The 27,782-nt window shown below is 42.0% G+C and overlaps 1 protein-coding gene across 1 annotated transcript in view; it reads left to right on the top strand.

Moving 5' to 3' along the window:
• The window catches only part of trappc8 (trafficking protein particle complex subunit 8), a 39,325-nt gene extending 15,939 nt beyond the window's left edge, over nucleotides 1-23,386 (top strand). The window contains exons 16-29 of the mRNA XM_028027754.1: nucleotides 10,276-10,448; nucleotides 10,789-10,851; nucleotides 14,349-14,454; nucleotides 14,604-14,761; nucleotides 15,483-15,916; nucleotides 16,492-16,648; nucleotides 16,738-16,834; nucleotides 17,898-17,966; nucleotides 18,038-18,093; nucleotides 19,220-19,414; nucleotides 19,658-19,759; nucleotides 20,279-20,418; nucleotides 21,364-21,453; nucleotides 22,296-23,386. Of these exons, the coding sequence (XP_027883555.1) occupies nucleotides 10,276-10,448; nucleotides 10,789-10,851; nucleotides 14,349-14,454; nucleotides 14,604-14,761; nucleotides 15,483-15,916; nucleotides 16,492-16,648; nucleotides 16,738-16,834; nucleotides 17,898-17,966; nucleotides 18,038-18,093; nucleotides 19,220-19,414; nucleotides 19,658-19,759; nucleotides 20,279-20,418; nucleotides 21,364-21,453; nucleotides 22,296-22,545 (2,090 nt within the window). The 3' untranslated portion in view covers nucleotides 22,546-23,386. The remainder of the gene's footprint in view (nucleotides 1-10,275; nucleotides 10,449-10,788; nucleotides 10,852-14,348; nucleotides 14,455-14,603; nucleotides 14,762-15,482; nucleotides 15,917-16,491; nucleotides 16,649-16,737; nucleotides 16,835-17,897; nucleotides 17,967-18,037; nucleotides 18,094-19,219; nucleotides 19,415-19,657; nucleotides 19,760-20,278; nucleotides 20,419-21,363; nucleotides 21,454-22,295) is intronic.
• The last annotated feature ends 4,396 nt before the right edge of the window (nucleotides 23,387-27,782 follow it).

The raw sequence follows: 27,782 nt of genomic DNA, 5'->3' as shown, positions 1-27,782 counted from the left end.
TTTCGTTTCCAGGATGACATGTTTGGAACCACTCGGCTGGCCTGTATTTTTCTCAATTGGAAAGCTAATAAACGGCTCGCACGGTTACCCATCTCATAGTATTTTTGACCAGTATATCTCATAGCACCTTCTGCCTTATAGATAAGTAGTTTGTCCAGTGCTTCCCTGATTTTTCTAAGTTGTTTCAGTGTCTCTTCTTTTCTGTCACTTTTATGGGTCTGTTCTAGTCTTTTTATTTCATTTTCTAGGTCATTTTCTTTCTGTACCTGCTGTTTCTTTAATTTGCTTGCCAGTTCTATGCATTTACCCCTGTGATGGACCGAGCAGTTAAGGAACAGCCAGACACCGGTTTAAAGTCAAAATAGTTATTTTTTATTTAACCCAAAACAAAACTTGGGTAAATAATAGAAAAAATGACCAAATTTGGGCCCATAAAAGAGGTCAAAGTAACAGACATCAACTCAGACTAACTCAAAGAACAGACCTCTCAAACAGAGACAAAAGGGGACTTAAATACTGGCTGATCAGGCCACATACAAAACACAAAGGGGAAAATACACAGAAACCTAACTGAAACTAACATAGCAAATCCCATTCCCCCCCTCTGGATGATGAGTAATGGTGTGAACCAATTTGCAGTCTCAGCTGGCTTGCTCCACCCCTTCTCCACCTCTCTGCTCTCCTAAGGATTGGGCAGCCAGCACTTAAACTCAGAAACAAAACAAAGATTAAATCAAGCTAAACACAACAATATAAACTAAAATGTGCGCACTTATTCTAGAATACAATGTGATGTGTTGCTTTCTAAACATAACCAGTTATTCTGTAAATTAAATCCTAAACTTAAAGAAATCCAAATATAAGTGAGATGAACTTATTGCGTGTGGTGAGAGTGAATATTACCACATTTGTGTGGCTGTAACTGCAGCCATCACACACTCCCCCTCTTCAGATCTCTCACTGGAATAGCGAGAGAGACAGTCTGCGATACAGTTGTCCTTGCCGGGGATATGGTGGATGGTGAATCGAAATGGCTGGATGGCAAGGTACCATCGCGTAATCCTTCCATTGGTATCTCTCATCTTCTCTATCCATTGGAGAGCTTTATGGTCAGTCTCTAAGGTGAACTCTCTGCCAAGAAGGTAGTATTTGAATGAGTCCAGGGCCCATTTAATGGCTAGTGCCTCTTTCTCAATGGTTGAATATCGTATTTCCCTTGGAAACAGCTTGCGGCTAATAAAAGCCACTGGATGGCGCTCTCCAGGGGGTCCCTGCAACAGAACAGCTCCCAAATCTCTCTCAGAGGCATCAGTCTGTAGAATAAAAGGTCTCTCAAATTCAGGGCTGTGCAGGACTGGGCTCTTACTGAGAGATTGCCGCAGGTCCTGAAAAGCGGTTTTGGCCTCCTCTGTCCAGAGGATCTTATTGGGGCTTCGTGAACCAGTGAGATCCGTTAATAGCGCGGCCCTGGCTGAGAAATGAGGGATAAACCGATTATAGAACCCTGCCAAACCCAGAAAAGATCTTAACTGTGTTCTGGTCTCAGGCAGAGGGCAGGACTCTATAGCTGTAATTTTATTTATTTGAGGCTTTATCACTCCATTTCCTATAACAAACCCCAGGTACTCAGTTTCAGACTTGGCAATTGTACACTTGGCTGGATTAATAGTCAACCCTGCAGATTGAAGTCGCTCCAACACCTTCTCCAAATGTTTCAGATGATCTTCCCAGGTAGCACTGAAAATGACTATGTCATCAAGGTAGGCTGCAGCAAAATCAGACATGTCAGATAGTACCTGATCCATCAATCTCTGGAATGTTGCCGGGGCACCATGTAGTCCAAATGGCATGACGTTAAACTGGAACAGGCCCCATGGGGTCCGGAAAGCAGTAAGTTCTTTTGACTGCTCCGTCAGGGGTACCTGCCAATAACCTTTGCAGAGATCTATGGTTGTTAGATATCTGGCCTTCCCAATCCGCTCAACCATATCATCGATGCGGGGGGCTGGATATGAATCAAATTGTGTTATTCCATTCAAATACCTGAAATCAATGCAGAACCGTAGGCTGCCGTCCTTCTTCGGCACCAAGACCACTGGGTGGCACCATTCACTTCTTGATGGTTCAATGATTCCGAGTGACAGCATCAGATCAACTTCCTCTTTCAGTGAAACCAACAGACGCTCAGGTATTCTGTAACTCAGTCTTCTCACAGAAGCTCCATCTTGTAATACAATGTCATGTTGGACAAGGTCCGTTTTACCAGGATTTCCCTGAAACATGTTTGGGGTGCACAGATTTCTCACCTGAGCCTGCTTTTCTTCCGAGAGGTGGTCCAGAATCCACCATACCCAACTCCTCTAGCAGGTGTTTCAAGGCTTTTGTCTTTTTGCCAAGAGAGCCATGTTCTGGCGGTGATTTATCTTGTTTTGGGTCCAACACAAAATTGAAGTCTCCCGCCAAAATTATTACACCTTTTGATTATTTTGCTAAGACGGAAGCTACTTCTATATAAAAAAGGTTGGCTCATCTTCATTTGGGGCATATATATTCATTATTGTTATGTCCATCCCTTCTACTGAGCCCTCCACCACATATCTACCCTGCGTGTCTTTCACCTCCATCTGCACCGAGAAGTAGGTCGTTTGGCTGAATAGAATCGCCACTCCTCTCCCTCTGCTTTTTGGACAGCTGGCAAAAAACACTTGATCCACCCACTCTCTTTTTAGTTTCTTGTGTTCCAAGTCATTAAGATGTGTCTCTTGCAATAGAGCTATTGAACTTTTAAACGATTTTAATAGGGCTAATATTTTCTTCTTCTTTATTGTGAGAGGACTGTGAGAGGGCTGGCTGATGACCAGCCCTCTCACATTACAGTGAACCCTCGCTATATCGCGGTTCACCTTTCACGATCTCGCTGCTTCACAGATTTGCATCATGCATTGTGTTCTGCATTCTGATTGGCTAAACAGTCTCTCCACTTCTTCTCTACCTGTGTGTCAATAACTTTGCAGGTAATATGTACACGTACGTAAAACAGCTTGCCAAATTTGACATAATCGATGGTGGCATGTCGGTTTATAAGAATTCTTTTGCCCAGAAGAAAAATGAGCGACAACAACTACAGATAACTATGTTCTTCTCTCGAAAAAAACACACCTGCACCGCGGGCTTTATAAGACAAAAACGCGACAGAGCGGAGTCAGGAGAAGCAGTGAAATACAGGTGAATCACGATTTGTCCAAATGCACTGTATTTTTTTTCATAATTATTTTTTTCCCGTTCTAATCCAATGACTCGGGTCGCGGTGGGGTGGTGCTGATCTCCGCAATTTGAAGCCTTCACTTCGTATTGATGATTAAAATTATTATTTTTCAGTATAGTAGTTATTTGTAAAAAAAAAAAAAAACGTTTATACAGTGCTTTTATTTGTTAAAAAAAATGCTTGGCCCTGTAAAAATGGTTTTGTTCTTTGGTTTCAATGTATTATGGAGTATTTCATTGTTTAATAATTGTTAAAAAAGTAAAGGTTCCTACTTCGCGGATTTCACTTATCATGGGTTCGTTTTGGAACGTAACCGCCGCGAAAAACGAGGGATCACTGTATAACACACAATATTTAAGTCAGTCATATAATATAGTTGTTTTGATCGTGTCGACCTCGAACACTACTTTTTGAACCTTCGAACGTAATTCTGAATGTTGCATCTTATCTGTTTCTGCCTCCTGTTGGACACTCAGTGTGGGCACAAACGTGTCAAGGAACAAGAACATAGTAACACAGAAATAATTTGAGCAAATTATGCTCCAAAGACTCCCATAAACCTGACTGGTTATATTAAGGCCAGACATAATCTGTAGTGGCCTCCTGACCAGCCCCCGATGTTACCAAGGCACAGTGCCGTGTGCCCGTAGTCGGTCTGGGGAAAAGCACTAAGTGCTGTCCAGATCACAATCCAAAGAAAAGCAATAATTCCCTGGTGAGATCTCCACCCAATTGGGATAATGATAATAAAGCATGGTGTTATTGACTAACCGTGAGATAATAAACATTTGTAATACAAATTCACTATATAAAGTAACATTGGCTATTTCGATAATGTCTTCTTCTCCCCTTTAACAATCTTTTTCTTAGAACATACCTTATAGTCCACAAGAGTTCCTTTGTTTATGAACATTTTGTTCTCATTGCAGTTTTAAATGTAAACTTTTAGTGGGTAGCCCCCCTTTTCCATGTCTCCTGCTGTTGACTCTTGGAATCCAGGCCTCTCTGGAAAGCTCTGCCTCCATCCTCTCTCTCACTCATCTGCATCGACACACCCAACCTCTCCAACGTCGGTACTGCGTCGAGACGTGTAGGGAAGGTTTTCATGCCGCTTTCCAAGTCGATTCTGAGTTGAGCCGGAAAACGACATTTTGCCTGTATTCCTTTTTCTTTAAGTTGTTTGATTATGCTCTGCTGTCGCACTCTCTTCTTTTGGACCTCTGGAGAGAAATCCTGTTCAAAGTATATTCTTTTCCCTTGGAGGACGATTTGTTTTTGTGACCATGCCTATTGTAGTACAGCTTCTTTTATGGTGTAATACATGAAACAGACAATGATGGAACGTGGCGGATCCGTGTCAGCTGGCCTCGTCCTAATGCTCAGTGTGCTCTTTCAATGTGTATGTCCTGCTGCAGAAGAAGCGTGGTTCTGATTAGTTCCTTTACAAAGCCAATCATGTCCTGTTTCTCACTTCAATCCGAGACTTGGTAGATTCTGAGATTGTTACGGCGTAGACGGTTCTATAGGTCATCACATTGATTAATGAGCAAAGCCTCACGTCTCAGCAAGTACCGAAGCTCTCTCTTGTTTCTCTGGATAACTTCTTCCGTTGTGCCGTTTCTACTTTCTGCTTTTTCCATGCATTGCTCTAGGGCAGGGGTCTCAAACTCCAGGCCTCGAGGGCCGCAGTCCTGCAGTTTTTAGATGCGCCACAGGTACAAAACACTGGAATGAAATAACTTAATGACCTCCTCCTTGTGTAGATCAGTTTTCCAGAGCCTTAATGATCTAATTATTCTGTTCAGGTGTGGTACAGCAGAGGCACATATAAAAGTTGCAGGACTGCAGCCCTCGAGGACTGGAGTTTGAGACCCCTGCTCTAGGGTGTCCATACGCTCTTTCAGGTCTCGTACTGATGAAAACATCAGTACGAGACCTGAAAGCAGCCTTTGTCTCAGAGCAGCAGTCTCAGCAAACGCACTCTGATTTTCTTTCCTCAACTCCTTTAGTTCACGCAGGACTTTGGCCACTTGTTCATTAGCTTCGTTAGCTTTTCTTCTCTCACTAGCTGTAGTGTTAGCCTGCTGCGGGTCTTTCTTCTCTTTGGACTCTTTTTGGTCAGTTTGATGTTTAACAACTGTGTTTCTTGTCGGCCTCATTTTCTTATTTGCAGTTTTTTTAAAGGGGATGTCCAGAAAATTACGTAATTTGTCAATTAATCATCAATCTCATGGGAGCCTCCACTCAAAGCGGCCGTCTCAGATCATGTCACCACCGGAAGTCCCAGTATAAGTATTTATAATAATAATAATTATATATTTTATTTAAAAGGTGCTTTGAGGACACATAATGTCACCTCACAAAAATAAAAATAATACATTTTAAAGAAAAATAAAATCCAAATAAAAAAAAATAAAGAGATCGTGCCTGTTTTAACAGTAGCGCGTTCAGCCGGGATTTAAAGACAGACAGCGTGTCAGAGGATCCTTTGAGTGGGGAATGTGGACGTTTATTCTAAATAGTAGAATGCTTTATGTCCATAAGGCGCACTCACAAAACGGGCGACTCGACTGAAGGATGACTGCAGCTGGACCGGTACCAGTACCGCACGGCTCTTTAAGTTTTGCTCAGAGCTCCAGGATGATGAGTCTGAGCAATCTAAACACTCATAAGCCATCATCAACATTTCCCAGCAGATCAATATGATCTCTGAACAAACGCTCCCTCTGAATCCTTCCCTGGGCGATTTTCTCCATCAGAGCCAAAGTGTTCCACAATTACGCAGCTCACCTTTGCGCAGCTACTTATATATGTGTGATTGTCTACACACTTTGATCACCTTAAAAATAATCAAACCTGTTTTTAATCGGCAGGTTTGAGTTAATCTGCTGATCCAACCCTGTTTTCTTCTTTTAGTGAAAATGAAATGATCCCATAGATGCATTTCATGCGCTTCGGCACACGGACCAATGCGTTACATCCTTATGAGACAAAAACTGAGAAAAAGTCATTTTTACATTCAAGCGAGGTTTTCACATACTTTTGTTTTTATTTTCTTTTTTTGTGTGCTTGTTAGCTTATTGTCTGAGGATAAATGCGGTTCAGTTTCATTGTTTATGTGTAAACAATAAAATATTAAAATCATGAAAAATATCGGGTTTAATGCTCTTGGTCTAAATAACACTGAATGTAGTCAGATTTCAGTGGATTTAGGTGAGTTTTGACGCTTTGTAGTTTGTTGCCCACAGAAAAAGTTTGTGTGGCTGCCAATATATTTACGCAAACTTTGACGCAAAGTTAATTTTTATACATGTCGACTTGTGTGTAAAATATGACGCCGCACATTTTATGCATGAGGCCCCAGGTCCCCTGACCAATATCCTGGACAGATGCTACACTGCTCCTACTCTAGGCAAGTCTCAGCCTTCTTTCTAACACCATAGACAAGCAGGGCCCAGGTCCAGTCCTCAAGAGCAAACATCCTGCAACTTTTAGATACTTCTCCTACTGTTGGGTTTTTTAACTTGTTCATATAAAGAACCACATAGAGAGTAGTATCACTTCAGCCTTCGTAAAGGGGGAGAGTCTCAGTGGAGCCTCAGGACAACTCCAACTTGTCACCTGCAGCAGCCTGGCTTTATTGAAAGTGGGGTGGGGGTCGGTCAAAAAACAGAAACTTAAAGATGAGGAGTAGAGGGGTCTCTCTGAACTAGCTGAAACCGGTTTCTGCAAGAACAGCATAGTCCACCTCAACTTGTTTCCAGCTTAGAGTAGCGAGACAAACTTATTCATAAGAGAACTATTTGCAAAACTCTGACACCTACAACTCAGTCAAATGACTGAATTCCCTCAACAGCAGTAATTCAGCTCTGCAGAGGCCAGGTAATGGGTCATTCATTTGATCCAGGTGTGTTGGAGAAGGCATCTAAAAGTTGCAGGTTGGCAACTCTTGAGGACTGCACCTGGGCACCCATCTAGAGCATTCATTCATCCATCCATTATCATACAGGCTTATCCCTTGTGGGGTTGTGAGGGGTGCTGCTCCCTATCTCCAGCGGTCAACGGGCGAGAGGCGGGATCACCCTGAACAGGTCGCCAGTCCATCGCAAGCTGTTCTAGAACAGCCCTGCCATTCTGCCCTGTATATTTTAGATGCATCTCTGTACCAGAACACGTGATTCAAATGATTGCAAGACAACCCTTACTCTCACTCTTACCAGTAGTCAGAGGCTTCTTCAAATTCGGTGTAATACAGACCATTACAGTAGAAACTTTCTGCCCACAGCCGTCACCACCTAACTGAAGTATTTTGAATTAATAAGAGTTACAGCAACATTTAATTTCCCTTATGGTCTATGAAGGATTTTTGAATTGGATTGAGTTGAAAACCTACAGAACAAGGGTCCCGGATGATAGATAGCATTTATTGTCATTGAACAGAATTCAACGAAATTTCCATTGCAGCTCCCGTGCAAATGGTCAAATATATACAGTATAAATAAGCAAACACACAATAATAATAATAACAATATATACAACTAAATTAACTAAAGGCACTCAACCACACCAAAGAAGTAGCAGCAGGTCCAATTATGGCAAAGTACAGATGATGTGACAGTGCAAAGTGCAGAACAATATGGCTGTGTGGGGGTGGGGGATATGTATGTGTGACTGCGAGGTTATGATATGTGTGGGAGGGGGGGGCGGCAGGGAGTAATGGCTCTGACGGCTGTGGGGAAGAAACTGTTTCTCAGTCTATTTGTTGTAGTCCGTATATTCCTGTACCGCTTGCCTGATGGCAGCGGCACAAACAGTCTGTGGCCCGGGTGGCTGGAATCCATCGCTATGGATCCAGCTCTCTTCTTGACCCGGTCTGTGTAAATGGAGTCCAGGTCTTGGAGGGGGCATCCCACAATGCCTTGTGCTGTTCTCACCACCCATGTCAGTTGTTTCCTCTCCAATGCTGTGCAGCTACCATACCACACAGTCATGTTGAGGCAGAGGATGCTCTCGATCATCGCCCTGTAAAAGTTCACGAGCAGCCGTGAGGAAAGTCCAGCCCGTCTCAGTTTCCTGAGGAAGAAGAGCCTTTGTTGTGCTTTCTTCACCAGGTGGGAGGTGTTTGTGTTCCAGGAGAGGTCAGAAGTGATGTGGAGGCCCAGGAACTTGATGTTGTCCACACGTTCCACCACTTCTCCATCTATGAGAAGGGGAGTGTGAGCCGTCCTCCTGGACCTTCTGTAATCCACAATGACCTCCTTGGTCTTCCCTGTGTTCAGCACCAAGTTGTTGGCTGAACACCACTGAGTGAGCTGCAGAATCTCCTCTCTGTAGTGGGTCTCGTTGTTGTCTGAAATGAGACCCACTACTGTTGTGTCGTCCGCGTACTTCACGACTGTGTTGGTGGGGTGGATGGCCACGCAGTCGTGTGTAAACAGGGTGAAGAGAGCTGGGCTGAGCACACAGCCCTGCGGCGTGCCTGTGTTGAGGACCAGTGGGGACGATGTTGAGCCACTTATTCTCACCACCTGAGGCCTGTTGGTGAGGAAGTCTCTGATCCAGTGGCACAGTGAAGCGGGCAGCCCCACCTCGAGTAGCTTCAGCACCAGCTTGTCTGGGATGACGGTATTAAATGCTGAGCTGAAGTCTACAAATAGCATCCTGACGTAGGTGTTGGGATGCTGCAGATGGGTCAGGGCTGTGTGCAGAGTGATGGAGACAGCATCCTCTGTTGACCGGTTCGCTCTGTAGGCGAACTGAAGGCTGTCCAGGTTTGCGGGGATAAAGTCTCTGATGTACCTCAGAAGAATCCTCTCAAAGCACTTCATAATCACCGGGGTCAGAGCGACAGGCCGGTAATCGTTCAGGCTGGTGATGGACCTCCTCTTTGGTACAGGGATGATGGTGGAAGACTTGAGACACTCGGGAACCGTGGCGAGCTGCAGGGACAGATTGAAAATGTCCAGAAACACTCCTGCCAGCTGGTCGGCGCAGGTTTTCAGCGTCTGGCCTGACACCTTGTCCGGTCCTGGAGCTTTGTGGTGTTGTTCCTCCTCAGGGTGGACGTCACCTGATGCTTCTGTAGGACGAGGGGCTGGTGCTGCTCTTCCAGATGGGGTAGATGTACGGCTTCTCTGCTGCCCGCCGTGTCAAAGCGGGCAAAGAAACTGTTTAAGGTGTCAGGCAGGGTGGGGTCGCGGCTGGTCAGCTGAGTGCTGTGTTTGTAGTCCGTCATGGTTCTAATGCCTCTCCACATGCTTCGGGGGTTGTTGTTGATGAAATGTTCCTCAATCTGCTGTTTGTACTGGAGCCTGGCCTGCTTAATACCTTTTTTCAGTTCCGACCGGGCCCTGCTATAAGCCAACCTGTCTCCAGACCTGTAGGCAGCATCCCGGGCTTTCAGCAGGGCCCGTACTGTGCTGTCCAGCCATGGTTTCTGGTTTGGAAACACTTTTATGGTCTTAACAGGGAGGACAACGTCGGTGCAGAACTGAACATAGGACAGAACGGACGATGAGTATTCCTCCAAGTCTGCGCCGTAAAGTGGCTGGAATTGAGAGACACTGTTCTAGAGTAAACTAGTTTGAGAACACCCTCAATAGATGGAACACATTAAAAATTGTTCATGGATTTATCAAAATTTGAAATAACTTCCTCAATTTCACAAAAATGTTTTCATGCTCTCTTGAAGTATTTTTTGGCTTTTCTGAGAGACTTAATGCTCAAAAAGGGAGGTGGAAAAACATTTGCAGAATAAGTTCTGATGTAGTGAACGCTCCCATGCACACCTGTTCCCTTTTACCCACCTCAGTGGCCTATGCCAAAGTTGTTTTGACTCAGTCTTCTAACTGCTAAATCCATGCTGGACATGGAGACCAGATAAAGATAATCCACAAAGTGCTTCAATCCCTATTAAAACCCTTCCAAGAGCAAAAAATTGGTCTTTGATGATGGGACTGTCAGTGTCTCATGTAATATGAATTGTACTTGTACTCTGTTTTCCTCAACAGAACCAATAATTGTGGAGGTCACGTTCAGAAACCCTTTGAAGGTTTCTTTGCTTTTGTCCAACCTCTCTCTCCTATGGAAGTTTTCTACTGGCACACCTTTAGGGGGAAAGGAATCAACAAGTGAGCAGATAGCTGAAGAGATGATCACTAATGAAGACAACTCAGCAGGCGAGGTGAGCATTCTGACCAAACCCAGTTTAACAATCTAGATTTTATTTTTATTTTACACCCCCAGGGGGTCTTTTGTGGGCTCTAGTGTCCCTTATATGACAGTAGGCTGACAGGAAACGGGGAAGGAGAGGGGGGAAGACATGCGGCAAATGTCGTTGGGTCCGGGAGTCGAACCTGCGACTGCCGCGTCAAGGACTGAAGGCCTCCAAATACGGGTCGCGCTAACCGCTACACCACCACGGCACGCCCAACAATCTAGATTTTTATTCAGACTGGTGTTTAGATCCATCATTGAAACTTTCCATTGCACCTTCAATATGTTTCATGTTGCTATTGTCACAGAAAGAAGAAATTGTCACAGAGATCATCAAAGAGTTCTACCTGGGATCAGAAGAGACCAAAACTGTGAGTAACTGTGGGATCAAACACTGAATCTTGAAGCGCCCCTGGTGCTGATTTTGTGATCTACCATTAACTTCTAGAAACAGTCATGTTAAGGTTGTGTAATGCACCACTTCTGTACGTAGTTATCAAGAGTTTATTCATAATCTTATTAGACGTACTAAAATGGATATCATCGGATCTTTGACATTTCAAAATATCAACTGTCAAACTGGAACCCAGCGGTTTTGACACTGAGTATGTGCGAGTGTCTGACCTCTGCACAAAGGACAGACAGCAAAGTGTTCTGCCACAAAAGAGTGTTTATATCACTGAACACAGTGTGATTGAAAATCATGGGACCAAATGTGCTGGAGTGTACCTCTCTTTCATATGTTTTCTCCAAATCTCTTTGAGAGCTAAGTCCCACGTATGCTAAATGTTAAATCTGCAGAAGCTGGGGTGCTGGGTGCCAGGTCTTCTCCTCCACATTCCTGTCTGTTTACTGTTAAATAAATGCCACTAAAGCCTCGGGATGGAGCCTCATGTAAAATTCAGCTGGACTTAAAGCAGAACTCACAATTTCATCACAGAGCTTCTGTTTAAGGTATCAGGTAAAATATGATACACATTTATATTTAATAATAATATAAACATCCATCCACTTAACATGGAATTTGTTGATTTTTATCTACAATAGAAATATTCAAAAGTCAATAATAAGAAGAAATAATAGTAATTCTGATAAATAACAGATCAGTAACCAAAATCCCTCAAAAATAATATATGGTTATATTTAAATAACTCAGTAAAAAAGTGCAAAAAAGAAATGCCCCAAACATTCAATTAGTTTTAATCAGAATAATGTCCACAATAGGGTCCCATATCCTCAAAAAACACTGTCCTGAAAATATTCCCCAGTTATAATCCAAAGTACCAATCTAAAATGAAAAATCCAAAACAGCAAAATCCCCACCTCCCAGAAATGAGGAAAAAATAATGGTACCATCTGTCAAAAAGAAAATAAATTCCAGATCAGATCTCACAGGGAATGTTTTTCTTCCCCCTTGGTGGTGTCTTCTTTCACCGGACGGCATTTCCTGTGTGCAACGCTCCAAACATGTTTCGAGAGTCACGATCTGTGACTACCGTGTACGTCTTTTCTTTAATTTTTTGCTTGTTTTAAAAATCCATAAAGACAATGCTCCCGCTGAACAGATGTGATGGTGCGTCTCTCTCTCTCCGGTTGTGCTGCTGCGCACCGAAGCACATGCCCCTTTTAATTTGCCCATCACAACCACACTTAAAACCAGCATGGTGCTGCCCAAAAATCAGTTTTAAACAGTGGAAAACTTTGGATGACTTAACAATCAAGTAGCTGAAACTGTCCTAAAAAAGTCTCACATATTTACCTTTAAATTTATTTATTCTGAAGAAAACAAGCATTATGGTTATGTTACACTCTTATGTGTCTTCTGGGTTTATGTCTTGCAAGTGTTGTGGAAATTTTCCTTTAACAAAGAGTGAGGGAAAACTGTTTCAAGAACCAGACAAAGAATATATTCTTAATAGGTATTTATTCGAAGGCTTAACAGCGTTTGAAGTCTCTGCTCACTGATCGCAGTCAGGAGAAAGACCCTCGAGCAGAGCACAGCTTACAGTTTTATAAGTTGTAAGTAGATTATCTAGATAGATAGATAGATAGATAGCATTTATTGTCATTGAACAGAATTCAACGAAATTTCCATTGCAGCTCCCGGGCAAAAGGTCAAATATATACAGTATAAATAAGCAAACACACAATAATAATAATAACAATATATACAACTAAATTAAATTAACTAAAGGCACTCAACCACACCAAAGAAGTAGCAACAGGTCCAATTATGGCAAAGTACAGATGATGTGACAGTGCAAAGTGCAGAACAATATGGCTGTGTGGGGGTGGGGGATATGTATGTGTGACTGTGAGGTTATGATATGTGTGGGAGGGGGGGGCGGCAGGGAGTAATGGCTCTGACGGCTGTGGGGAAGAAACTGTTTCTCAGTCTATTTGTTGTAGTCCGTATATTCCTGTACCGCTTGCCTGATGGCAGCGGCACAAACAGTCTGTGGCCCGGGTGGCTGGAATCCATCGCTATGGATCCAGCTCTCTTCTTGACCCGGTCTGTGTAAATGGAGTCCAGGTCTTGGAGGGGGCATCCCACAATGCCTTGTGCTGTTCTCACCACCCATGTCAGTTGTTTCCTCTCCAATGCTGTGCAGCTACCATACCACACAGTCATGTTGAGGCAGAGGATGCTCTCGATCATCGCCCTGTAAATGTTCACGAGCAGCCGTGAGGAAAGTCCAGCCCGTCTCAGTTTCCTGAGGAAGAAGAGCCTTTGTTGTGCTTTCTTCACCAGGTGGGAGGTGTTTGTGTTCCAGGAGAGGTCAGAAGTGATGTGGAGGCCCAGGAACTTGATGTTGTCCACACGTTCCACCACTTCTCCATCTATGAGAAGGGGAGTGTGATCTGTCTTCCTGGACCTTCTGTAGTCCACAATGACCTCCTTGGTCTTCCCTGTGTTCAGCACCAAGTTGTTGGCTGAACACCACTGAGTGAGCTGCAGAATCTCCTCTCTGTAGTGGGTCTCGTTGTTGTCTGAAATGAGACCCACTACTGTTGTGTCTACTTGATAATCTAAACACAGTTTGATAATCTACTTGGTTACAGAACATACAGCATACAGCAAGCACACGTATCTTTGTTCACTAGGGGAGCCATGAGGGATAAAGAAACAACCCAATGACTTCACTGTGATGTTAAGGCCAGTGAAACTAAACTGCTTCAGAAGTCTTTTTCATGAGCTCATGCATCACACAAGAATCATAATACTGTTATGCATAGACTCAGCTAATAATCATAGTAACCTTAAATTTTGCCACTACACAAGTTAGTCAGCTAACTGTAGATGCGTATCCAAACTGAGCAATACCACTGGTAACCAGAAGTGCTGTGTTGCACATTAGTTCACATGCGATGGAAGTAAAGAAGATTAAGACAATGACAGAAATCCCAGAACCTCTCCATCTACATGTATGCAACAGATCAACTTTCTACTGTATGCCTCTCTTTATGGGTCCAGACTTCCTCCACTGTCACCATGTCTGCTGCTGACTGAAACCTACTACTGAACTATAAAGCTAACTGACAACCATGCTAGCTCAACATAATTACTGAAAATATCAGTGCAAAACTAATTGTTATATTAGCCTTGGTGATCAAAAAAGATGAGTTTGAGGAAAAGCAGAGAAAGATTTTACAGTTCTTGTTTTTGTTTTTCTTATTTATTGCTTGTGTGTTGCCTGTAAATATTTTGTAGTTAGGTTATGATTGATATTAAGGGTAACTGTGATTCAATTAGTAGCTCGTTGCAGTGCACCAGTCTAACCCGCTCTGTTCAGACAGCGTAGATTGGTGAGGACCGACTTCTATTGTTTGTTACACATAGTTTTGGGGTTTTGTTTTGTACTGTCAGGCCCGACTGAAGCTGCTGCCACACAGAACTGGTCAGCTGAACATTGTAGGAGTGATCTACAACCTGACTTCATCTCACTTTGGAGAAGCCTCCTCAAACACTGAAGGTATGTTTCCATGTGTTTCCACCCAGGGTTGGTTGATTTAATACACAGCATTGTATTCTGGCACAGACTAGACATGTTAATGGTCTGATCTCAAATAATTACTTTATACTGCCAAAAACATGTTGTGTGTGGACTTTCTCCTGCATCAGGGCAGCAGACGTTGGACTCCATGATCATTCGTGGTAGACAGGACCTGAAGATCCAGGGCCCACGGCTTAACCTGACAAAAGAAGACAAGATGCAAGTTCGATATGGCACGGATCGACGTTTGGAGCCCATCATAACCCCACCTATGCCCCTAATGGAGGTAACTGACACTCTCATGTCTTCCTCTATGGCTAACATGATCAGGTGAACTTCAAGTTAAAATAGTTCATTGGCTTTACTTTTTGAATGAATTATCCTGAAAGATGAGCTAGTTTATGTGAAGCTTGTGACTGAACTTCTTGCCTTTGGCTTATCATTGAGATTATAGATTCATTTTGGAACAAACACACACCAAACAAGCCTGCAGAGATAAAATGTCTGGTTGAGGTTGTCTATGACTTGAATTAAACAGGCTTAGATTGAATGGCTTTCCCTAAGCCTTTAGTCCATTGTTTGGGCTTTTCTATTCCTTATTTTCTTTTTGTAATTAAGTCGCTTGTGATTGTAATCCTCAACTTCAAAAATATTTTTTGCAGTACTTAGTTTTTTATGAGCCTAGAATGATTCTTATTCCTGGCAGATTTAGATGTACAATCATTTTTCTTCAGCTGAGAAGTTGGTTTCTGGAAGGAAATGAGACAGGTTTCTCTCAAAAGCAAAGAAAATGATGTAATCTAAGAATCAGTTTTAAATGTACAGTATATCTCTGTGGATTTATGTTTTGTCAAGTAGTTTGAATGTACTATAATTTATATAATTGTTTAAAATCACTGCAAGTTGCTGAATAGTACAAAACAATCTTAATGTGTGTGTGTGTGTGTGTGTGTGTGTGTGTGTGTGTGTGTGTGTGTGGGTGTGTGTGTGTGTGTGTGTGTCCGCAGGTTTTCTTCCTGCAGTTTCCCACTGCCCTGCTGTGCGGTGAGATCAGGAAAGCTTATGTGGAGTTCTGTAATGTCAGTGCAGTTGCTCTGTGTGGCCTTCGGGTGGCGTCAACGCACCCTGATTTCTTCACCTTTGGCAGCCAGAGCACAGCACCCTTCACACCTCCCAGCCCCCGCTCAGCAGAGAACTGCTCCGCCTATGTGACGTTTCCTAACCCCCTCCAGCCAGGCTCCATGTCCTCTGAGACATTGGTTTCTGCTCCTGCATGCAGTCAGCCCTCTGGGGTCACAGAGATCCCAATACATGGCAGCACACTGCAGCCAGGACAGTCGGTTCAGCTACCCCTCTGGCTCCGAGGACCAGACCAGGAAGGAGTTCACGAAATCAACTTCCTGTTCTACTATGAGAACACAGAGAAAGGACTCAAAATCAGGTGAAAGATGATTTTGAGGATTAATATACTGCATATATATATAATATATTTTGAGGATTAATCTTGAGTATATTGTTGCTTTAATATAATTGTGACCAGAGCATTTTAGTGGTGACATTTTGTTTATCTTAAGATAGATTTAATGAGTCTGTAAAGAAGACTGAACTGTTCACATTGACATGAACAAAACAGACAGTGTTCTGTAGAATGCTGCATCTGGCCGTGCACATATTGTAAAATCAGCTCTGCTGAAAGTGTTTTTGGCAAGTTTGGTGATTGGATAAAATATGTGGAATAGTAATTCCGAAAAATTGTCTATTCAACAAAAATAGTGTGTACACCCTGAAACTCAAGTACTGATGGAAATATGGCCTGATAACAACCTCACCTTATGAACTAATGAGAAAAGTTTCAACTTCCCAAAACATTATCCGGACTAAATGCTTGTCACATAGTGGAAAGATGGATGTATTCAATCCATCAATCCATATTATCAACATATGCAATAATTTAGGTTCTGAATGAGTTCTGTATTTGTACTAAGTTTAACGGTCTGTCATCTCCTCCTCATGAAGTCACCGGGTGTTGCGTCACACAGTGTTTATCTGTGCCAGTCGGTCTCTGAGTGTCCAGGCCTTCGCCTGCCGCAGCAGTGCTTCCCCGCTTCACTCTCTAGATGACAAAGGCAGCGGGGGAACTCTTGTTTTTATTGATGTGGAGAACGTAAATGCAGTAAGATGAACCACACTTCGACTTATGAAGTTTCTTTATTCTCACATCATGTTGCGAAACTTAGTTTAAATTTCTTTCAATTGTTCCAGAGTGAAAGTGGTGTCCGTGAGTTCCACATTGTCCAGGTGTCTAGCAGTAGTCAGCACTGGCGCCTCCACAAGTACATTAATCCATGCAACAATTATGGTAAGTCCATTTTAAAAGGGACTACCTCCCTTTTAAAATGTTTTTTTTTATCATTGTCATTTTTTTCTGCATACCTTTTAGTATCTAAAGGTTCTACAAAGCTTTTACAATTCAATTCAAATTATTACAAACACAATACTTCTTATTGCATGGATCATGGGCTCTTTTCCAACCACAAACATAATAATGACCACACCAGGAATGATGTAAGGTTGAATGGTCTCCTAGTTTTTGATCAATCATCTCTGTTAATAGAAAGTTGTTTCTAGGCCTGTCACGATAACACATTTTGCTGAGCAATTAATTGTCCCAGAAATTATTGCAATAAACTGTAATATTGTCGTTTTGAGACCATTGTTAATTTATAACAAAAAATTGCATAATAATGTAAGTACACCTTCACCAAGATTAACTAATTTTTAAAGAACATTTAGCATTATAACTGGAAGACATTTTAAGTAGACAAACAAAAATGGACAATAAACTTTCTCTTCAAAATATATTAATCATTAGGCTCATATAAGGAAAACGTTCAATACTGCTAATTGGGAACTTTGTGAAAAATAAGAAGTGTACGGATAGTACTGTGTATTGTATGTTAATAGTTTCTAGTATTTTTTTTATACTGGCTGTTCTATGAAATCATAGGGCAGCTAGTTATGTAGTTGCTACTGTTTTCAATTGATAATTTATTGCTTTTCATGTCAGGCCTAGTTGTTTCATAAGATGAATGGAAAACTGTGCGCTTCCTCTTCAACAGACTACCATGCAACTGTCTTCAGTCAGAGGTCTCGCCAGAGTCTGTGTAATACTTACCTCTACAGGAAACAATGTGTGCCTTTAAATCAAAGCCAAAAAGCCTCCTGTTTTGAGTTGCTTTTGAACCATAATAAATGGAACATTGACCAACACATATGATTTGTTGTTTTCTTTTGATGGTGTCACTCATCAAAATATGTGATGTTTCTATGACGTAAAGCACTTTGAACTGCCTTGTTGATGAAACGTGATATACAAATAAACTAGACGATTGCTTTTCACTGCTTTAATTTTCTCTCTCCAGATTGCAGACTCGGCAGTCGAGAAAGAGCTAAGCTTTGTTTTAAAGCCATGAGATGCAAACCTCATGAAGGTATTTTTCCTTCTCACACAAGTCATCTTGGATGTTCTTTTTTGAAAGCACAGATTTAACTTTGTTCTTAGGCTCTGATTCTGCAAAGGAATACACGTTTGCAGACCTGAATCTTGGAAATGAACGGGTAAGATTAATTCACTGCTTTATTGTTGATGTAGAATCAGAATCTTGTATGTATGAACCCAGGACGGTTATGTGACAGTATAATGATACTGTGTTACAGACTGAAAATATCAACTTACTGGCCTTAAAGAGAGGAAAATGTAATAAACAAAGGCTCCTTATTTGGCTGGATAAGTTGATGGGAGAATAGCCACAGATCAGAAACATTCATCCTTTAAGCACAACAGTTCAGACAAAGAAGAACACAAAAAACTATGGCATCATTTAATGTGACTAAAACAAACACAATTAAATAAGTGTCTTCCATATTTTTGTTTCAAAGAATTGTTTGTAAAGCTGACAGTGGAAGCTGTTTCTAGAAGGATTTTCTAACATCTTGTCTTCCTCCTTTATTTTTGAAAGCACCAAAAAGGGGCTAATAATGATGAAGTTGGGTATACAGGACCACCAATGTGGGAACAACTGGGTCTGTTGCCGCCAGTCCAGACCTGAGCCCTCACACTGTCAAGTTACGGTCAAAATTATTGTTTAGGCTCATAAAATGCTTAACTTTTACATTAACATTAGCAAAGTCTGCTAAGTCTGGTCTGCCAAGTAAACACGAACACATTTACAGTAATTGTAACATGAAATACTGTAACTGACCAGAGCTAACAGACTGGCACAAATGCATCTTTTAGGGTTTGTAACCTTACCTCCAGTTGGATTTCCAGTTTCCTTTTCCCTTTCACTGTGTGGTGCACAGCTACAAGGTTTTGATTTAAGCCATATGATGGTACAGACTTGAAGAGCAGATTTTGAATTTGAAATTATTTTTAGTATGTTCCTCATTTCCTCATTTAGTCAAACTTTTGAATGATCCTTATGACAAAGTAACTAGCTCTTTTCTGTTTTCATTTTTAAAATCATATGAATGAATATTCTAGATAACCACCCAGATGTCTCCCATGAAGCATGCTTTATTGTTGTAATAAACTCAGTGGTGGCTAGGAGTGGCTGCACCTGGCAGCGACAGATGGCCCACCCCAGTGAACTGATGACACATTGCCAAACTCTTTAATGTAACAAGAACAGTTTAGTGCACCTGCAGACACATGTCTCTCCTACTCTGAACTTTCTGTGTGCAGATCATGAGTTCCTCTACACCATGTGGAGATTTCTTCTTCCGTTGCCGTCAGAGCTCGGTGTTAGAACAAGGGAATTCAACTTCCAGGAACAGCAGAAGTCAGGGCTCTGGCCACACTGACAACACAGCCTCCGACATTACAACTATCGCCAAGAAGTGTAATGAGCTAGACCTAAGCATAATCGTCATCTGGAAGGTTGTATATTTGATTATCTGAATAAGTGTTTTGAGATATTTTACTCTCACCATCAGCAGCTCTTTTTTTAACATCATATAAATAAATTCTAGATGTTTAAGCCTTGGTTGCCAGCCTGTATTGAAGCTGCCACATTGTCCCACTTTGCAGTGTTGTAGGATTTAATCACATTTGTAATCTTATATGAATTAAAGGTAGAGGTTGATGCTTTGTGCTTGAGTTGAATGTGTTTTGTGTGACCAGGCTTACGTTGTTGAGGACAACAAACAGCTGATCTTAGAAGGCCAGCTTCATGTGGCCCTGCAGACAATCGGCAAAGAGGCCAGTTCTCTGATTCCCAAAGAGGTTTGACCACAATCCTCCTGCTTGTCCACAGCTCAGTGGATGCTACCAGACCTCAGACTACCAGACATCAGTGCTATTCTGTTTCACTGACTTTATGTGTGGTGTTTTACCTCACACCTTATGTGAGGTAAAACATTCGTTCATTTAATGCAGTGGTTCCCAAAGATTTTCTGGGCCCCCTATGGATTACAATAAAATCCCCCCAAAACAGAAAAAAAAATCAACTGGGCGTTCAACCACACTTAAACCTATACACATATTTTGTTTTCAAATTCCAGTGAAGTTTTATTTCACACTTTAGGTTGGTAACAAAACACACTACAAACCATCTTTACAGTGAAACACTTTTGTGTAACTGCTTTTTTTTGTTTGTTTTATTTTTCCATTCATCCCTAACACTTAACACCCCCCCACCCCCACCCCACAATGGCACAGCACCCTCCACACTTTGGGAGCCACTTTTATTGGAAGCTGTTTTGCCAAGCATTTGTCTCTCTGTTTATGTTTTTGTGTCTCCAGGAAACTCAGGAGATGATGCTCCTCAGATTTAAGTCGGAGTTGCCTCCTCCCGTCATTCTGCCGTATCCAGAGCTGTCCCAGCTCATCAGAACAAACCTCTGCTACCCTGAAACCTTTACTCATCATTTTGTCAAAGAAAGGTAAGACAGCTGCAATAACCAGGCATTACAATGCCACAGTAATAGATTGCAGAAATTTAGAAAAACAGACCTCCCATTATTTAATTTTCTGAGTTTTTGTTTTTATATGCATGTGGATGAATATTTCTTGTTATTTGGAGCATTTCAGATTAATATTGTAATTCCACATATAATTAATAAAAATGTAATAATTCCACACTAAAAGCATTGCTGCCATTTTGTCTGAACATAAAACAATCTTTTTATCGTCTAGAATGTAAAGGGATGTTTTCTGTTTGGTAGATGTTATTGGACATAGCCCTATCCAGCCCTGGCTTTCCTGTTTTCTGCCAATCAAATACTGTTGTGTACTTGTTGAGGAAGTCATAGTAGGTACTGTAGACTGAATAAATAAATTTAGTAGAATGACCAGATGCCTTATAGACTACATTTCAGATTTTATAGTTCCACCCAACTGTAATGTTTATACAAAGAATATTTAATGAACTCTTCTCTTCTTTCTTATTGTAGACTCTGTGTAGGTGGTGTATTATACACAATTTCTGGATATAATATTTCAGAAACCTCTACCTTTAGAGCAAAATTACACGTGTCTTTTACCCTGTTGTACCCTGTGATATGGGAATTCATATATGCATTAGAATAAACATAAAGATTACGGTACCCACAGCTTTTAGTTGTTAAACCAACAGTTTTATTTTAAGCAGGTCATATATGGAGTTTTTACTGATCATGTTTTGGCTGCTCTTATTGATGAATGGACAGAAAACAGCTAGATAAAAAACTGAGGCTTCAGTATGATGAGACGACAGAGAGACGTTTGAGTTGTTTAACGACACTCAGATGTTGATGGGATCAAAGCAGCACCACTATTACCTTCCAGATACAACGGCATTACTGTAGTGTTGTGTAAAAGTGTGTGTGTTTGTCTCTTTCTGCCCTTAGCCTTTGCTTAGTCCCAGTAACTCTGACTCTGTCCAACTGCTCCTTGGTTCAGATAGATGTCGTCATTGACCTGCGACACAAAAGCAGCAGGTATGTTTCCAACACATAAAAACCAGCTTGAATCAGGTTCAACTGGAATATACAATTGTGTTCAAAAAATGGCAAGATTTAAAAAAGTGAATAATGCTCACAATTCTTTAATAATTTGTATTTCCATTCACATGTTTTCACTCTTCAGACAATGAGATTGACTATAGATCCAGGTTTTCAGTGATGGCACTGATGTGGTATTATGCATTTCAAGGATCTGCTTATAGAGTCTTCTATGGCATCATTGGCGCAGATAAAAGAAAAATTTTACCTTTTAAGTTCTGATTTGTTTTCCGATATTTGTAAGTAAGGCATTTCTTTACTGCACAACTGCCTAAATTTTCTGTCACCACAGAGACTTAATGACTAAAATCCATCTTTAATGGATTTACGTCATTAAATCCTGTTAGCTCTTAAAACCCCTTGGTGGATACATTTAAAATGACTTGTGGGAAGACATAGACTGTCCTATTTCTGATGACTCCAGAATCTTGACTTTGAAACTGATCAACTCATTCCAACTCATTCCTCATTTGCACCAAACTGGAAATAAATGAAACTTTAACATCTAAAGATGGCAATATGATTATATAGTAATTTGACTCTTACTTTACTGGAACAATCATATCTCCTCTTCATCAGCCTGTCATACTACCATTTTTTGAAGGGATTGCAGTAAAATGAAATTAATAGACAATTACATTAGTTACACTACACTATTGTATGCTGACATTTAATGGCTGATGTGTGAGACAGCTACAGGACCAGGAAAGCTAGTTCAACTTGGCTCATTTTCAGGGATCATAATGATTTCACTTCCTCTCATTCTGTGTGGTTTCCAGCTCCGAGTCTCTGGAGGTCCATACCTCGTTTGCTTGGGTGGGTCAGACGCAGTACAAGCTGCAGCTGGGGTGCCAGGAGATGGTGCGCCTCACTCTGCAGGCCTGCTTCTTTCGGGCTGGTGTCTACAACCTGAACACTCCACTGGTTTTTGCTAAGCCAGCTGAACACAGTACACTGTGTGAATCAAGTCAGCAAACAGCCAGTCCTGCTCTCATCATCATCAACAACGCCTGTCCTCTCTTATCCTGAGGGGACAGTGGGATGCTACTGACTCACCACATGGACACACAGGCACAGCTTTGACTCTCTGACAGAACTACCAGTGACTGATGGTGAACGTGCAAATCTTTGTTTCATCAGTGGATGCTTCGCTGGTTGACTTCCTTACACACACAAAGCCACCTCTTCCCTTCTGTACCCCAGACTCCTCATCCCTCACTGTGTTTTACCTGTTTGACCTGAGAGACTCTAACTTGCACTTTTCTTTGCTTGCTAACAAAAAGCCAGTATATTCTGATTTAGACTCGATAAAAAATTCTCCGTTTTGATCGGTCCTGTGAGGCCGAAGTGACCGCTGCTCCCACGGCCTGTGGGCTGATGGTGCCTGTCTGAACCTGGAGTGAGTCCACTTCACGCCTCTGCTTAATTCCTGAACAGAGTGAGACTCATTTTCTGGCTTTATGTTGGCAGTTCGTTGAATACTAGAGAGCCGTCCTGCTGCCATTCAGGGATCTTTATTCGAAAAAATGATCACTTCCTTCTTGAATGTGCATCAGACTTTTTTCCTCAGTGCAGATTGCCCCCCGTACAGACTTAACATCTCATCTGGAAATTATTTATTTCTAATAGAAAATTGGATGTTAAAATAAAGATAATGATAGCAAAAGGGTATTTTCTCTAGGATGTATGGAGTGTAGAATTATTTAACAAAGGAATAATTGTTTACTTTAAGACATGAAGTAGTGCTTTAATACCCACCATGACATTTTTTGTAGTGTTTATTGGCCATATTTTCAATCACTCTGGCATATAATTAATTCATGAATCACTCTCATATTTCCCACAAATAAACACATTAATCTGACACAAATTTTTGTCATTGACCAATCAGTTCATCAACATTCCTTAGCTATTGAGCTGACAAACGCCTCATAGTAAAATAACCAGGATCTGTTACTGAATAAACCGTGTTGGTTAGAATAAAGAACCAGTGTCCTTCACGTCGAGAGGAGCCAGTTGAGGTGGCTTGAGCATCTGGTCAGGATGCCTCCTGGACGCCTCCCTAGTGAGATGTTCCAGGCACGTCCCACCGGCAGGAGGCCCCGGGGACGACCCAGGATATGCTGGACAGACTATGTTTCTTGGCTGTCCAGAAACATAGGCCTGGGAACGCCTTGGGATTCTGTAGGAGGAGCTGGAACAAGTGGCTGGGCCTCCCTACTTAGTCTGCTGACCCCACGACCCGACTCTGGATAAGTGGAAGAACATGGATGGATGGATGGTTGTTTCACACCTTATTTAACTGCGTCAAGCGCTTAGAGCTTTTCCCAAAACCCTGTGTGGAGAAGTCTCCACTTCCTATCTGAAAGCTGTCCAAAAACTGGCCCAGTCCAATCCCACTGGACTGCTTTTGAGACTGTGACTCACTGTGGCCAATAATAAAACCAACCCACCTGGTCCAGTATCATATTCCTCCAATACTTTCTGGAGGAATGTTACATCTCTCAAGGTTGGAATATTTTTGCACAAATTCTCTGAGCTATCCTTAATAATTTCTTCAGAGGGCAGCTTCACCTTTTTGTCTGTGCAGCTCCTGGTTCCAGACCGTGCTTCATCTGCGGTGCAGCTAACAGGGTAAGGAAAGGTTGTTTTGGTAAATCTCCCCACACTGGAATTCAGTAAACTGAAAGTCAATTGTTTCAGCATAGCAGGGACAGAAAGCAGACGCAGACTTAAATCAGACTGAAGTAGTGATTAATTTAAACATAGCATCAGGTAAAACATACACATTTAGAATTCAAATGAGTAATTTAAGGCATACTCACTGTTAGGTGCAGCACATGGCTTCCAGTACGGTCTTTGGTCTATGTGCAGTCTCCAGGACAGGCAGTAATGGTCTACGTAGATCAGTGGTCCCCTCTGGGGGGCGGGGTTGCGGGGGTTACGTTCCAAAAAGAACCCGTGATAGGCGAAATCCGCGAAGTAGGAACCTTTTTTTTTTTTTTTTTTACAATTATTATACAATAAAATACTCCACAATACATTAAAACCAAAGAACAAAACCTTTTTACAGGCCCAAACATTTGTTTAACAAATAAAAAGTACTGTATAAACAATTTGGTTTTTTTTTTAACAAATAACTACTGTACTGTAAAATAATAATTTTACTATGAACTGAAAGCAGATTCCCGTGCCCGAATTGCGGAGATCAGCCGCCCCACCGCGACCTGAGTTATTGGATTAGAACGGGAGAAAATAAAAAATTATTATGAAAAAACAACAAAACAAAGTACAGTAGGACAAATAGTGACTCGCGTGTATTTCACTGCTCTTCTGACTGAGCCGCTGCAGCCTGACTCCACTCTGTAGTGTTTTTTTTGTTTTTTCTAAAGCCCGCGGTGCAGGTGTGTTTTTTTGAGAGAAGAACATAGTTATCGGTGGTTGTTGTCGCTCTTTTTTCTTCTGGGCAAAAAGATTCTTATAAACCGACACGCCACCATCGATTATGTTAAATATAACAAGCTGTTTTACGTTTGTCTACATATTAAACCGCAACGTTGTTGACACACAGGTAGAAAAGAAGCGGAGAGACTGTTTAGCCAATCAGAATGCAGAACACAATGCATGATGCAAATCCGCGAAGCAGCGAGATCGCGAAAGGTGAACCGCAAAATAGTGAGGGTTCATTGTACTCCGATGTTGTTTTGTTACTCATTCTGTTGCAAGTTGGCTCAATTTTGACGCGCAAGACGTAACCGGTAAAATCCGGTTTAGGATTTTCAAAATAAAGGATCCGGAAGTAGTTCATTATTTCTTGCGCGGCCCGGTACCAATTGGTCCGCGGACCGGTGGCTTGGGACCACTGACGTAGACCACCTAAGCTCTGTGGCAGTTTAAACCAAATTAATGACAATAATTACAAAGGATTAATTATTGCACTTTATTCTCTAGAATAATAAAGTTCATACTGCGGTTAGTTTTTTTAACATGTTTCTTCTGACTAGAAGTAGATATTGATGACATTTCAAAGTTTTCAAGCCGGAGCTGTGACTAATCAGAGAGAGAATATATGTGAGCTAAAGATTAGGGTGGTGACACAGAGTTCTTCCATCTCTAAAGACTTGGAGCTCAGCACCAAACATCAAGACACCAGTGGAAACATGCCAAAGGCTGCTCAGCAGCTAGAAGAAGGGTTTGATTGTTGTCAAAGCAAAGATTTTTCCACTGAGGAGTTTAAATAATTTTTCTGACACTTGTTTTTTTTTTTTCAATAAAAATGAATTTAAAAAAAGCTATTCTTCATATTGAGAAGTTTGTGCATATCAAAAATATTTATACACTCACCAGAAGTTTTAAGTATAGATGTTCGGCTGACTGTCACGGCAGATCATGAATCAGCCAATTTTTTGACAGCAACTCAATGCACTTTGGTGTCTAAACAAGGTGAAGGTAATATGAAGTTCTGAATGAGCACTACAGCAGCAGAAGACGCCACCCTGGGTCATTCCACTCAGAGCAGGCGATGGGACTACGCTTCACAAAGACTCACCAAAACTGGACGAAAAGCTTAGAGAAACGTTGCCTGGTCCATGAATCGTGATCAGAACTTTACGGCATAGATCCATCCTGTGTTCTATCCGTTTCCTGGGCTGCTGATGGCATCATGGTGAGGGGAAAAACATTCTTGACACACTTTTTGTGTCAACTGAGCATTGTTTCTACAACACACAAACTATTTGAGTAAAATTGCTGGCCGTTTCCATCCCATCAGAAGATGGACACGCTGCTTCCATGTTACAAAGTTCAGCTCATCTCCAACATGGAGTTCGTTCTGCTCTAATGACCTCCGCAGTCACCAGAGCTCAATCCAGCAGAGCACCTCTGAGCTTGGGTAAAACAGATTCTCATGTTTCTGCTGACAAATCAGCAGAAACTACAGATTTCACCTCAACAGAAGTGAGGTAAAATCATCCATCCATTATATTTGGATTCCTAAGTTTTCCTTCAACTTTGATGCGTTTGCTTAACAGAATATTTAAGGATGATCATTATGATTTTATTAAAATTTATTTCAAAACTGTACCGGTACCTTGCTTCCCATTTATTACAAAATAACATACATTTCACAATATCATATAAGGAGGCACAGTAACTATTCACTGCAACCAAAGAAGATAGACTTAGACTTAGACTGACTTTATTATCATTTTGCATGCACAGGGTGTATACAGAACAAAATTTTGTTGCATACGGCTCAGGACAATGTTGTGAGGTTACTCCAGAATAAAAATAAAATACAGTATAAAATATAAATATAAAATATAAAGTGCAGGACTGACAGTAAAATGGAAGTTATTTAGCTATGTATATGTGCAAGGTATAAAGTGGAGACCAGTTTTTGAGTGCAGTCCAGTTAAGAGTTCAGCAGTCTGATGGCAAGTGGGAAAAAGCTGTTTCGGAACCTGGTGGACCTGCACCGGATGCTGCAGAACCTCTTTCCAGAGGGCAGCAGGGAGAACAGTCCATGGTGGGGGTGTGAGGGGTCACTGACGATGTTTCGGCCACGCAGCGCTGGGATGAAATGTCCTGAATGGAGGGAAGGGGGGCCCCAATGATCCTCTCTGCTGTCCGCACCACTCTCCTCACGTTCTTCCAGTCGGAGGCGCTGCAGCCTCCACACCACACAGAGAGGCAGCTGGTCAGAATGCTCTCTATGGTGCTTCTGTAGAACGTCTTGAGGATGGGCGGGGGCAGGTGTGCTCTTCTCATCCTCCGCAGGAAATACAAACGTTTCTGTGCCCTCTTGACCAGAGACATGGTGTTCACAGTCCAGGTCAGGTCGTCAGTGATGTGCACCCCCAGGAATTTGGTGCTGCTGACCACCTCCACAGCCAAGCTGTTGATGAGCAGTGGAGCGTGGCTGGGCCGGTTCTTCCTGAAGTCGACGATCATCTCCTTCGTCTTGTCAACGTTCAGGATCAGGCTGTTGTCTCTGCACCAGTCCACCAGCTGCTCCACCTCCTCTCTGTAGTCCAGGTCGTTGTCGTCTCTGATGAGGCCCACCACCGTTGTGTCGTCCGCGAACTTCACGATGTGGTTGGTGGCGAACCTGGGGACGCAGTCGTGTGTCATCAGAGTGAACAGCAGAGGGCTCAGGACGCAGCCCTGAGGGGAGCCTGTGCTGAGGGTGATGACATCGGAGGTGTGTTGTCCGATCCGGACTGACTGAGGTCTGTCGGTGAGGAAGTCTAGCAGCCAGTTGCGCA

The sequence above is a fragment of the Xiphophorus couchianus genome, chromosome 9 (genome assembly GCF_001444195.1).
Source record: "Xiphophorus couchianus chromosome 9, X_couchianus-1.0, whole genome shotgun sequence".
NCBI lineage: Eukaryota > Metazoa > Chordata > Actinopteri > Cyprinodontiformes > Poeciliidae > Xiphophorus > Xiphophorus couchianus.
Note: the sequence above shows the minus strand (reverse complement) of the source record. Positions and strands in the feature narration are given on the sequence as shown.